The sequence below is a fragment of the Phragmites australis genome, chromosome 19 (assembly GCF_958298935.1).
Source record: "Phragmites australis chromosome 19, lpPhrAust1.1, whole genome shotgun sequence".
NCBI classification, from domain to species: domain Eukaryota; kingdom Viridiplantae; phylum Streptophyta; class Magnoliopsida; order Poales; family Poaceae; genus Phragmites; species Phragmites australis.
In genome coordinates, this window is record NC_084939.1 from 25,653,119 (window position 1) to 25,665,922 (window position 12,804).

At 41.5% G+C, this 12,804-nt stretch overlaps 3 protein-coding genes across 8 annotated transcripts; 1 reads left to right on the plus strand and 2 right to left on the minus strand.

Annotated features, from left to right (window-relative positions):
- Positions 1 to 241: 241 nt before the first annotated feature.
- On the minus strand, positions 242 to 6,561 carry LOC133900711 (uncharacterized). 2 transcript variants are annotated; one of them, XR_009906585.1, is made up of 4 exons: positions 6,232 to 6,561; positions 5,550 to 5,697; positions 1,163 to 3,843; positions 242 to 1,078 (listed from the first exon to the last, which is right to left on the minus strand). XR_009906585.1 is itself a non-coding variant. In XM_062341931.1 (2 exons), the coding sequence occupies exons 1-2, from the start codon at positions 6,550 to 6,552 to the stop codon at positions 5,584 to 5,586; spliced, it is 435 nt and encodes a 144-aa protein (XP_062197915.1). In that variant the 5' UTR covers positions 6,553 to 6,561; the 3' UTR covers positions 5,329 to 5,583. The 2 variants fall into 2 exon arrangements, 1 of the variants encoding a protein (XP_062197915.1); XM_062341931.1 differs by lacking the exons at positions 242 to 1,078; positions 1,163 to 3,843 and having other exon boundaries at positions 5,329 to 5,697.
- Positions 777 to 5,870, plus strand: LOC133900710 (probable protein S-acyltransferase 1). Of its 3 annotated transcripts, none has more exons than XM_062341927.1 (6): positions 777 to 914; positions 1,210 to 1,407; positions 1,611 to 1,925; positions 2,627 to 2,860; positions 3,450 to 3,951; positions 5,302 to 5,870. In XM_062341927.1, exons 1-6 carry the CDS (start codon positions 828 to 830, stop codon positions 5,361 to 5,363), a joined length of 1,398 nt encoding a protein of 465 aa, XP_062197911.1. In that variant the 5' UTR covers positions 777 to 827; the 3' UTR covers positions 5,364 to 5,870. The 3 variants fall into 3 exon arrangements, with proteins under 3 accessions (XP_062197911.1, XP_062197914.1, XP_062197912.1); XM_062341930.1 differs by having other exon boundaries at positions 5,307 to 5,870; XM_062341928.1 differs by lacking the exon at positions 5,302 to 5,870 and having other exon boundaries at positions 3,450 to 5,034.
- Positions 6,562 to 7,748: 1,187 nt separating the features above from the next.
- On the minus strand, positions 7,749 to 12,569 carry LOC133900409 (uncharacterized). 3 transcript variants are annotated; one of them, XM_062341540.1, is made up of 2 exons: positions 12,150 to 12,569; positions 7,749 to 10,609 (listed from the first exon to the last, which is right to left on the minus strand). In XM_062341540.1, the coding sequence occupies exons 1-2, from the start codon at positions 12,154 to 12,156 to the stop codon at positions 8,502 to 8,504; spliced, it is 2,115 nt and encodes a 704-aa protein (XP_062197524.1). In that variant the 5' UTR covers positions 12,157 to 12,569; the 3' UTR covers positions 7,749 to 8,501. The 3 variants fall into 3 exon arrangements, with proteins under 3 accessions (XP_062197524.1, XP_062197522.1, XP_062197523.1); XM_062341538.1 differs by lacking the exon at positions 12,150 to 12,569 and adding an exon at positions 12,010 to 12,135; XM_062341539.1 differs by lacking the exon at positions 12,150 to 12,569 and adding an exon at positions 11,744 to 11,964.
- Between the last annotated feature and the right edge of the window lie 235 nt (positions 12,570 to 12,804).

The following is a 12,804-nucleotide window of genomic DNA, read 5'->3' on the forward strand; positions in this document are numbered from 1 at the left end:
TCTCGTCGTCTGGTTCTTCTCCTTCTTCTGTCCGACGTTCAACGAAAGTGGATTTCAGAAAAGGAAATGCAGAAGAAGGTGCGTAATACCTGTAGCCGCCGTCGATTGGTATGGACTCGCTGGCGATTTACTGCTTCTCAATTGGCTGCATTCTTCATGCATGTCATTGTCATGTGCAGCAGCTTCGAAGCCTTTGCTCACACCACACCAATATGCCCGTCAACATTGACTAGATAATCGATCCCAAAAACCAGCAGCACAATAAACTAAGTTCCCAGCTGTTAACCGAGCATCCACAAGGATTATTCTACTACTGTTGTATTCAATCTACGTGATCTCCATACAGCAAACCAAACAAGTGGAGAGAGAGAGAGAGAGAGAGAGAGAGAGAGAGAGAGAGAGAGAGAGAGAGAGAGAGAGAGAGAGAGAGAGAGAGAGAGGACAGCGTTGCGTTACAAAGCCGGGGATCACGGCAGGATATAACTGGGATCAACACTGTGATTTGTCAACACACACCTAACCTAAACAAGAGGAGAAAACAAAGAACCCTTCTCCCTATGCTTGCAAACAAAGAACCCTCCTCCCTATGCTTGCATGCATACTCACACGGCTTCTCCTGTCCTTGGGGACTCCATAAATTAAAAAGGGAAACCCAGTTGGTACATGCTGCGGGAGTGTGCCAATGATCCGTCCTCCTCCTACGGCAACAACAATGTTTCTGCTCTGCAGATCCGTTCAAACCAAAGAACACACAGATTTCCTTCTCATCACCATGCCATGACTCATGAGACGAGGAAAGCTTCACACAGAAGCGGCGAGGAGAAGACATGATCATGAAGCCAGAGGCCGATGAGCCACTGCAGCAGCTGGACGCCAAACCCAGGAGGCTCTACCAAGCTTGGAAAGGAAACAACGTACGTACCCCAGCTTAATTCACCTCATCACCTTCCTCATTTCCACTTCACCTGTACATGTGTGCTTTAGCCTTTAGCCACCATGTCTGCACGGGCACAGCATCCCATAGCCTTGTCATCTCCAGTTATTTGTTCTTCACAAAAAGCTCCATGCCATAGGGCACCTGTACAACTCTTGATAGATAGTTAGATACATAGCCTTTAAAATTCAAATTACATGAGAATTCTTCAAGCCTCAAAGTTCTTACCTGCAACAGAGAGACATTTACTGACGTACATCATGCTTAATCTGAAGGTATTCTTGTGTGGTGGGCGGCTGATACTTGGACCAGATGCAGCCTCACTGCTGCTGTCGACGTTCCTCGTCGTCGGCCCAACCATCACCTTCTGCTACCAGATGAAATCCAAATTTTACCACTCTCAGGAGCACACCACTGGGCAACAGTATATGCATCGAGCGGCACTGCTGATAGTGATCATCACAACAATTATGGTCAGTATATGCTGCCATCAAGTCGTTACTGCAACTTTTTGAGCAGCCCCTTTGTCATCTCTACTTTCATACCAGCTGAAAGTGTGACCATCCACAACAATTTTAGCCTTAACATCTGAAAGTGTGACCATCCAGAATTCAAGAATTAAACATTCCAATTGCCACTAGAGCGTAAAATTGAACAACCCATGGCTCAAATGCAGGATTTGGTCTTCCTCTACATGACATCTGCCAGAGACCCAGGAATAGTACCAAGGAACACAAGAGCGCCGCCACCTGAAGCTGATGAATTGCTTGGCTCTAGCACGCCGTCCATGGACTGGAGCGGCGGGAGAACCCCACGGATGAGGTTCCATCGGCCAAAGGACGTCATTGTGAATGGTTTCACAGTGAAGGTGAAGTTTTGCGAGACCTGCCTAAGGTACCGCCCACCACGATCCTCGCACTGCTCCATCTGCAATAACTGCGTCCACAAGTTTGACCACCACTGCCCATGGGTCGGTCAGTGCATCGGACTTGTAAGTAAGCAACTCATTAAACAGTTATTAGTATGTTGTAATTCTGAAATTCTAGCTCCAGACCTCCAGTGAAAGATCACGTGTTAGTTGTTACTTATTTCACTGCTAGTATGCATATCATTGGCATCAAACAGATATTAGAGTACAACTAAGCACTGTGGAATGAATTTTGCTTTCAATAAGAGACAGCAAGGAGCCCAAACCTAGCCTAATTTCCTTTAATCATCTCCGATATTTGTCTAATTTTAATCTGTTCCTGATTCTCCAGACACTACCAAGCAATTTGGACTTATGCATACAGCTTTAGTTGTACTATTAACCAAAAAAGTTCCAATTAGTTGTGTTTGACCAAACTCTCAGTGGTAGCTTACTTTTTTACAAAATCACCAGGGAAAATTGTTAGCTCTGACCGGATTTGTTAATCAGATTAGACACCTAAGTAGGAAAGTGGACTTCCAATTTTTTATAAGCACTGAACCACACATAACATATGTCTCACTGACCGACTTTTGAGGCTTCGCAGACATGTGTCATAGTTTGCATTAAAAATTGATAAGTCAAGCATAATCCAAATTCATATTTCAGAAATGCAATAATATCTTACAAATAAACGGTCTAAGTAAGTTCCATCGGTATTTGCGTTCTTAAATAGTTTCCATTGGCCAAGAATAATCACCATTGTTTTTTCATGCTCCTTGCAGAGGAACTACCGCTACTTCTTTCTGTTCATAGCAACATCGACTTTCCTGTGCATATTTGTCTTTATTTTTTCATGGCTGAGTGTCTACAGCCAAATGGAAGACAACAGTGGCTCTATCTGGAAGGCCTTGCGCAAGGAAGCATACTCTTTTGCGCTAATCATATATACTTCCATAGTTGTTTGGTTTGTTGGTGGCCTCACAGTATTTCATCTCTATCTGATAAGTACTAATCAGGTGGTTTTACTTCCTTTTGTTGCATATCTTTTTAGAATATTGTTAAGAATTCTGATTCTCTTATACCAGAATTTGAGTAATGCATTTGACTGGACAACAATAAGACAGTTTTGGTCTCTTGAACTAGCAACTCCATATGATTTCTTGCTCTGGTACTGATAGATCCAGTAGAAGCAACAAGAATTTTGCACTGACCAAATATTTTGATTGAATTTTACTTTTGGCATGGGCCAGATCTCTACTGAAAGTGTTATTAAGATGCAAAGACTGTACAGGGCCATACACAAGGAAAAGAAAGGAAAATTTGGTTCTGTTAGAACATTTATTGTTGATTCGAATTCCCAATTCAGATCACATGTAACCAAGTACAATGTAAAAACTCCAGATTAAGGTTGTGAGCTATATAATATCCAAATTAAAATGGCTTTATGGTCTACTGTTGTGAGCTATATAATATCCAAATTAAAATGTCTTTATGGTCGACAGAGTAGTTTAAAAGTTTCCAACATTTGCAATGACTGTTTTAATCGTATTAGTACTTCAAGCTCCTATAGTTTTACAAATACTAACTACATATTCTGCACTACAGACAACATATGAGAACTTCAGATACCATTACGATAAGAAGGACAATCCCTACCGAAAGAGCATAGCAGCAAACTTTGTGGAAGTGTTCTTTACCAAGATACCTCCTCCGCGGAATGATTTCCGTTCACGGGTAGTTGAGGGAGCACTTGAAGCTGGGTTCTACACTCCATATATTGGGATAGATGTGACAACCCCAAGGGAAAAGATTGATGTAGACATGGAAAACAAAGAAGTACTTGTTGGGGGTATGCAGATTCCAACAGTACTTCAGAACATAGACTATGGTTCCTTTGAAGATAGTTCAGATGACAAGAACAGGAACGAGGGCAACAAATCAGGGCATTTTCCTCCAGCTTGGGCACAAGGAAATGAAGGTGCTGGAACATCTGCAGCAGCTACCGCAGCATGCAACGATGAAACAAGTGAGGACGATGTTAACGAGATTAGTAGTCCAAATACATCTTCCACACAAACATCTGCTGAAGCTAACGCAGAATCACCAGGTGAGGATGATGCTAAAGAAAGTAATAGTTCAAATAGAACTGCCTGATCTTCAAAGGACATGAGCTGATAGCTTTGTTTTACTTGAGTACATTTGGGAGCTTGTTTGTAGATATGGCCATTGTGATTTTCAGTTGACATGATTCTTTATAACAACAACAACAAAGCCTTTCAGTCTCAAACAAGTTGGAGTAGGCTAGAGATGAAACCCATAAGATCTTGCAAGTCTAGTCATGGCTCTGGCATATGGATAGCTAACTTCCACGCACCCCTGTCCATGGCTAGTTCTTTGGTGATATTACAGTCTTTCAGATCCCTCTTTATAGACTCCTCCCATGTCAAGTTTGGTTTACCTCGACCTCTCTTGACATTATCCGCACGCTTTATTCTTCTGCTATGTACAGGCGCTTCTGAGGGCCTGCGTTGTATATGCCCAAACCATCTCAAACGATGTTGGACAAGCTTCTCTTCAATTGGTACTACACCAACTCTATCACGTATGTCATCATTCCGAACCCGATCCTTTCTTGTGTGGCCACACATCCATCTCAGCATGCGCATCTCCGCTACACTCAACCGTTGGACATGTTGCCTTTTTGTTGGCCAACATTCTGCGCCATACAACATCGCAGGTCTAATTGCCGTCCTATAGAACCTGCCTTTTAGCTTCTGTGGTACTCTCTTGTTGCAGAGGACGCCGGAAGCTTGGCGCCACTTCATCCATCCGGCTTTGATTCGATGGCTCACATCTTCATCGATTTCACCATCCTTCTGCAGCATCGACCCCAAATATCGAAAGGTATCCTTTTGAGGTATCACCTGCCCGTCAAGGCAAACCTCATCCTCCTCGTGCCTAGTAGTACTAAAATCGCACCTCATGTACTCAGTTTTAGTTCTACTAAGCCTAAAACCCTTCGACTCCAAGGTCTGTCTCCACAGCTCCAACTTTCCATTTACCCCCGTCCGACTATCGTCGACTAGCACCACATCATCTGCAAAGAGCATACACCATGGGATATCACCTTGTATATCCCTTGTGACCTCATCCATCACCAAAGCAAAAAGATAAGGGCTCAAAGCTGACCCTTGGTGCAAAGTGACCATCATGATTCTTTATAACATGATTAACAAAAATGGAAAGTGTAGTACTATTCTTATTCTATACCTCAGTCCACAGCAAATGTTTTCAATGAGAGTGTATTAAATCTAATTATTTTCTATATCTCCCACGCATTATTCATAATATCTTTGCATTTTATTTTTCAAGAGCACGTTGACCTTGGATAAGAAAAGTGGACGTATCAACAAAGCAGGTACACTTATTGATTGCTTTCCTGCTTTTTTAATGCCAGGTCAGAATGATAAAATTGAAGAGACAGTGAAAAGGAACAACGGAAGATGTAATATAATTTAGATGCTGTGCGGTTACAGCAGGGAAGCGATTGATTCTCATCTAAGGAATTCATACAGCATGGAACAAGACATCATCAACAAACCAATGACATTGCTCAATATTGGGAAAAGTGCACAATAAGCTAGATTTTCCATAGCAACTGGAATGTAGGACTCAGAACAAAGTTACATAGCTAAATGACAGTACCATCACCATGGGTCCCATAAACGTGCAGAAAAGCTCATGGCTGGTAGACATCTGGAAGCTGAAGGCCTACACTAGCAGCAGATTTGTTCAATATTTTCTTCATTTCATCGGATCGGTCTACAGCTATATTATATGGGAATAGCAGGTCCTGGACAATCAAACATGATCTAGAGTTAATGGAGTAATCAGTGCATGATAAGCAGATAGTATCATGCAACCATCGAAACGATTTGAACTTGCTTGGTGTAAAATAGGTGACCTGATTAGGTAAAATGTCGGTAATTAGCAATTAGAAAGCATGTGAGCACATTATGATTAACAGACATAGAGACATGATGAAATTTTCTATCCTATTCGTTGTATAATCATCAACAAAACTACACCTTCAAAGACCTGAGTGAGATTCAGACAGCCAGCTACTAGCACTTCCTGCATATCCAATTTATATCTGATACCCTGGCCCAAATTTTTCACATTTATAAGCTCTTGCTTTGTTAACTCTGTTTTCTGTAAGTAATTCATATAACGTCGAAAGCAAGTAAGCCAAATGAAATGAGGCAAAAAAGAACTCTGCTTTGGCAATTCATCGAACGCATGACCTCCCCCGTAAAACAAGCCACGAATCCTTCTCAAAAGCAGAAGCTAAAAATTCCGCATCGAATTATCGCGCTTAACCTCCTACCTTGTGGTGGTGGACGCTGGTGAGGAGGTAGGCGTAGTCCCCGGTGAGCCGCAGCCTCGCCCTGGCGTCGGCCTCCGTGCCGGCGGGGGCGCGGAACTCGGCGGCGACGAAGTCGCGGAAGCGCTGCTTGGAGGCTCCCCCGCCGACGTGCTTCTGCACCGCCTTGAGAACCCGCCGGTACGCCGGCGCCGCGGCCGCCATCGATCCCTCTCCTCGAATTGAAGCGGCGAGAGGAGACGGCCGGGTGCGGAGGCGGAGGAGCGGGGAGTGCCTGGCTCGCTTCGGGGACCGTCCGATCCAGCGCACAAATGAGGATGGCATTTTACAGAGAGCAGCCAACCAGTCTGTTTTCTTGTCTTTTTAACTGAAGGCCGTGTTTGTTTTCTTTCAGTTAGCATTACGAAAAATAGTTTATAGATCGAAAAAATTAATAGTTATTTGGTAATTTAGATTCTAAGGTTAGATGGCTGCTTTTAGATGTTAAAAATTTGTAATGCCCTCGAGTGTTTTGGACATCTTGTTTATCCTATGGGTATTTTGGTCTTTTCATACTTCACAATTTACGGGGTGGGAGATAGATTATTGAAATTCGGAGGCTAGATTGTAAAAGTCACAATCCATAATCTCTAGTTTAAACAAAGAGGGCCTAACTCAACTAGCAATCAACCACATATTTTGCACATGTGAAATTAATAATATTATGATGAAAGTAAAAAATGCACAAGAAAAAAAATTAAAAAACAAAATTGAGGATGCACCTATAGATGGAAGAAAATAATTGTGTATTAATACTTTTTATTATTTATAGTATCTATTAATTGCAATATTCTAAATTGATTAGAAGCTTCCAGGTAATTGAGAGGCAAGGAGACGGAATACTAATTTTGATTGTGAAATGTTTGATTGTGAAAGATGTACGGTAGAGATCGTTTAAATTTGTCATAACTTGTCTATTTTATAGAAGTATAGATATATTCCCTCTGGTTCAAAATAAATATTGTTTTAGACATTGATACGATCCATAAAATACAACAATGACTACTATTTTTTATTATAATATATTAATAAAATATAGTAAAAGTATACTATTGTGAAAAATATTTTTTAAGATAAATAGATCACGTGTTATTTTTAAGTATCCAAACTCAATACATAGAAAGTAATTTATAACTAAAATTTAAAACAAGTAACTACACGGAACCTAAAATGATATTTATTTTGATACGTAGGGAGTAGATAGTTTGATTCATGGTGACTATGGTCGATGTGGATTACAACAATGGCACACACATAAACAGGAACCAGCATTTGCAAAAGTACATATTTACAGCATTCGTGTTTGTATGCAGCTCTCCGCTTTGGTGGACTTGTACTGCAAATTGTAACGAGTTCAAAACCTGGGGACAAAAACTGTCTTAACAATCACAGAAACAATGCAGGAACATTCATTACAACAGAATTTAGACATCATCCAAAGCTTATAGATAGTGACCAACACAAGTTTGAGGCCCCATAAGTAACGATCCCATGAAGCCGCTGAATGTTTATTGATGCAAACAACAATCTCACCATCAGAAAGCCATTTCTTGATGCATGGAGCAAGTTAGCATCATCAAATAATAAAGGCCCAGCAGTTTCAGGATAGGAATTTGAACAACTTAGCAAGATACCATTTACAGGAAACTTGGTGCATTGCACCCAACAAATAATTTAGTCAGAACTCGGAATAAAATGCTACTGTGCCAAACCACCACTAATCACAAATACATTCTGGTCAAATTACAAAAAGAGAAAGGACCAAAACTTGATCGACTATACCCACACTCGAGATCCACATTTACCTACTTCTTAACAGTTTAAACACTGACCATGAGAAAAATAAAATCATCGACGAGCCCAGCCGTACCGAATAAAATGGACCCAGACTCTCGGAGGGCAACCAGAGAGCAGCTCACCAATTTACCAAAGACTGTTCACAAAATACATCATGTTGCTGATATCCTCAAGGACCTATAACTCCATTCTTGTGTGAAGGGCTGAAGGCAAAACCACCGAACGGTGAACAGTGATAGTGATCCAAAAGTTGAGGATAGCAGCAGCAGATTGCAATATTGGAAATAACCTTATCAATGAAATGGTGCAAGACCAAGGACAATACTATGAGCTATGGACCTTTCACAAATCAATTATCTACAACAACAACAAAAGGTAATGGGCTGATCGTTCTTGATCTTCCACGTTTTGAATTTGCAAGAAAATATGCTGCAGTATTAACTTGATGTATCGATCTCCTTCCCATGATCTTCATTGATTGTTCTTCGCAATCTTCTCAACCATATATCATAGTCCATTGGGTACGGGGTCCCACAGAGGCTGTCAACATAATCTGCAAAAGCTTTCAATACTGCTGAGACATCACCCAACTTCTGCTGTATAACTCTCCTTGACCATGACGTCTCCCTCCATTGAAGTGCACTTTCAACTGAGTCAAGCTCTGGGCAAACTCCACCGCAACAGAAATATAGAAGATAAATTAAACTTTCTGCGTCAGATGCTGAACATAGCTTGCCTTCCTGGAGCGCAAAGGTAGATGAGAAGAACAGATTCATTACAGGTCGATCCCTGTCTTCTAGGATAGCATGACCCCATCCAATAAGGACAAAATATGGATGCCTTGAACCGTTACTCATACGGATCACATTCTCTGGCCGGATATCACCGTGACGAATTCCTGCAGATGCTGCAGCAGCAAGTGCAGATAAACAGTCATGGCAACATCTCAGAGCCTCCTCAACACCGAACAATCCATTCCGTATAAGATTTGAAATGGTCTCACCGACTGGTGAAGTGACAAGTATTGGAGTACTGCACCATGGGTGACCACAACTCCCACTTGAGTTAGGCTTGTTACATGGGCCTGGATGGACGACGCGTCCAGAAGTTACCATCTGTAGTATATATCTGCTTGAAATGCCTCTTTGTTTCATCAAAGTCAGTACTTTCGTCTGCCTTTGTACCTGGTACCATGAATTCATATCCTCCCATGCTGGCTCCAATTGAGAAGGGCTGGAACCTACATAGAACAAATAGGTTTTGGTAGGCTCTTCTACAGGAGTAGAAGTATAAATAGGAGGATCACTGTCTGTTAGAATGTCATTGATTTGGAAACCCTTTTGGCAGTAAGCATCCTCCATCAATACAACAGATCCTATTTCAAGCTTCAAGGTTTCCTGTGGTTTCACATCAACAGCTGCTTCCTCCTGTACTTCAACAATTTCAGGTGAATGACTTCGTTGTTGGAATCGAAATAAACCATTTCCATTAGCTTGTTTGTCGACCAAATGTCTTTCTGATCTGCGACTTTGTAGCCGGGAACTATGTTCCGTTGCTACTTCATCAAGAGAATACTTAGGTTCTCCACAAAACTGGATCATTGAGTGGAACATTGCAAGGAGAACTTGAAGGGTCCCAATGTCTCCCCAGTTAGCATTCCCAAGTTTGTTCCATACTTGATCTATGGAAGAAACTGTAATTTTGGCATGTTTCTTTATCCATTCAGCAGCACAGTCATAAACATTGTTCAGATCAAAATCCAGCTTGTTCAGATCACCTTGGACCTTGATCACTCCTCCAAACTGTGAATCAACAAGAAGCAAGTAAACACAATCTGAATTTCGAAGAACGGTGGAGGATCTGCTAAGGCTTCGAGATAGTAGAACACGCAAGGCAAAGAACAGTGCCTCCCCCAAGATACCAGGAGATGGCTTCTGGTCACCTTGTGAAGAAACCATTCCAATATCAGGTCTCAACAAAGCCAATACAACAATATGATCCCATCTTCCTTGTGAATGCTTTAAATTCTTCAGCAGGACAGCTGTTGCACAAACACCATCGAGTTTCCCACTGCTAATAGCCTTCTCAGCTGGATAAAACTTGGAGCTTGTGCTGTGTATACAGGCAACTGAGCAAGGCATTGCTTCATCAGGACCCCAGAAAGTTTGCCACAATCCCTTAATGCCTGCATGTAGGAAATCTTCCAAAGCAAGGTACGCAGTAGCTTCAAAAACATCTGATGTTGATGCATAAAGAGCATTTGGCATCCGCACTAGCTGCTGAAAAGTAACACCCTCCAGAGCATAATCAAAATTCTGTAATTCAGTAAGGTCAAAAGGAACATCAAATGCTGGCTTCCTGAAACCATAATCTTCACTGTGACCAGAGAACCAATCCTCTAGGCTCGAAGTCAGAAGTTCGTTGTCCACAAACTTCCGGAGAAAATCTTTACATGTAGATGATGAAAAATTACGCTGTCTATCTCGTGATGAAGTATTAGACTTTTTTGGAGCTGAATCAACTGATATATGGTCAGGCAATTGGTCTGCAAAATGCCATCAAATTCCTCAGTTACGAAATGTAAAGTATGTACATAAAAGATGTTCAGACTTCAGAGTAATTGAATGTGAGGGGCTTCAAGAAAATTCTAGGATTGAAGCTGTGTAAAGAAACAGGAAGTAACAGATAAACACTAGAGTACTGAAGATAAATAGATAACAGGTGTACTACGAAACCATACATATGACAAGAAATACTGACATCTTCAAGATAGCTTAGAAAGATTGCAGACTAGGTTTAACCAATACTGGCATGCCAATACCAGTACAATACAATATGGACATGACTTTTTGTGTTTTTCTAGACGTATCCAACAAGTCCATACAGATCAAAGAAAAAGCATAGAAGCTTAAATATGGACACAATGTTCAGGACATTTAGGATCAGAGAACAATCGACCAATCTACTAACAAAAAGGACCACTCAAGTTAATCTGCCTTGAACACATTGATTACCAGGCATTCAAGAATACTGAGACAACCAAATAAACAAAATACGACGGAAATCCTAAATGAACTGAATTGGACATTCCTACGTTTAGTAATCTTCACTTCATTATATTCTTGTCACAAGGGGGACAAGGATATGGAATTGCTGTTAACCAAATTATACATGGCACCTCTGTTGACCAAACTATACATGGCATTGTTGTTGACCAAATTATACATGGCATTGCTGTTGACCAAATCATGCATGGCATCTACACTAGAGCATCACAAAATTCAGAAACTTATGTGGCAGAAATGTGCAATGCATTCTGTATTAGTGTATTGTTGTTTGCTAAAGTGGCAAGCTCAACTGCACTTGCGAGATGTATATGGTAATTTCTGTAATATCATTTCTAAACTAACCCATAGGACTGGAATTGCTTTCCTTTCTACCTATCTTAATTTTGTTCACAAATTGCACACATTAAACTGAAAAGTGGTTGAGTGGCTTAAAATTGAATTTGTCCTACATTAGAAAAGATAATCTTATATAAAGGCCCAAATCACCCATAAAACATGAACCGCAAAAGCTACGCAGCCATACTCTATCATGTGAAAGAGTTTAATTCCGTCTTATACCACGCCAAAGCAGGAGCCAAAATTCAAGAAAAATTCTATCACAAGACCCGTACCTGCAAAATAGTCCCGGTGTGAGCAACCGGGCATTCTCCTGGGAGCAAGACTTCAATAAAACACGGCATTCAAAGCTAAAATCCTAGAATGGCATCCTAAAGGTCACAAGTCAGAACTCCTCAAAGAAAAAATTGAACCTGTGCCTCTTTGTCCCTAATCCTTACCGATATATCCACGCAAAGAATCAACGCAAAATCAAGAACAGCACAAACAATCGACCGGGAATTTGAACATGTATTCTACAGCTCGGACTACAAAAACTAACCGGGAATCGGGAAAAAAATCAAGGAGAACAAAACCGCCTGAATCAAGTTTCTCATGAAACCCCGCGCAGATCTAGAACCAAAGCTATCTCATCTCCCCTCGAGAGGAAACCAGGTCCTGAGGCAAGAGGAAAGCACGTACCATCCATGAGGCGGCCGGGTCGTCGTCCTCGTTCCCCACGGCCTGCGGGTGCGGGTGCGGGTGCGGGTGCGGGCGCTAGATTGGAGCACCTGCTGGACTGGTAGGACTACTAGTAGTCCCAACTGCCTCCGCTCTCCGTGGTCGATGGACTGCTACCCCAAGAAAAGACATGCGCCCCCGGCCAAGATGAAGGGAGGAGGAAAAGATGGATTTTTTTAAAGAAAAACCCCAAAAAAATCTTCAGTTTCTACTGATCACCGAATTTCTTGAGCACAGCACAGCAGACTAGCAGAGAGCTTGAGCGGGACCGATTGACTGCCTGAGTGTCTGTTCCTCCTGCCCCTGCCGGTGGAATTTTTTTAATTCCTTCACTAATTATATATTTTTGTGAGCTGAGTTTTTGTACTTTCGGCTCGGAGTACTACAGTGTGCGCTGTGGCTGCGCTGGTCGTTTGGGAACCGGTTCCTCTCTTAAGTAGGGAAGGAAAGTCACTGGTCAATAGTTATGTGAATAGTATGTTACGATATGGTGAACAGTAATCTACAGTAGATTACTGTTTGTTATAATACTGTTCATAGGATATTGTTTATGATCAATGTTTGTGGAATTCCTGTTCACCAGATCACTATTTCATACGTCATGTTCATAGGGGAA

Coding starts and splice junctions, on each gene's coding strand:
- LOC133900710 (XM_062341927.1), top strand. CDS start 828: ATGATCATGAAGCCAGAGGCCGATGAGCCACTGCAGCAGCTGGACGCC. Junction 1,926..2,626: donor TCGGTCAGTGCATCGGACTT/GTAAGTAAGCAA, acceptor TGCTCCTTGCAG/AGGAACTACCGCTACTTCTT. Junction 3,952..5,301: donor AGCTAACGCAGAATCACCAG/GTGAGGATGATG, acceptor TTTTAATGCCAG/GTCAGAATGATAAAATTGAA.
- LOC133900711 (XM_062341931.1), bottom strand. CDS start 6,552: ATGCCATCCTCATTTGTGCGCTGGATCGGACGGTCCCCGAAGCGAGCC. Junction 5,698..6,231: donor CCAGCGTCCACCACCACAAG/GTAGGAGGTTAA, acceptor TTGATTGTCCAG/GACCTGCTATTCCCATATAA.
- LOC133900409 (XM_062341538.1), bottom strand. CDS start 12,064: ATGAGAAACTTGATTCAGGCGGTTTTGTTCTCCTTGATTTTTTTCCCG. Junction 10,610..12,009: donor GATTTTTTTCCCGATTCCCG/GTTAGTTTTTGT, acceptor GGCATTTTGCAG/ACCAATTGCCTGACCATATA.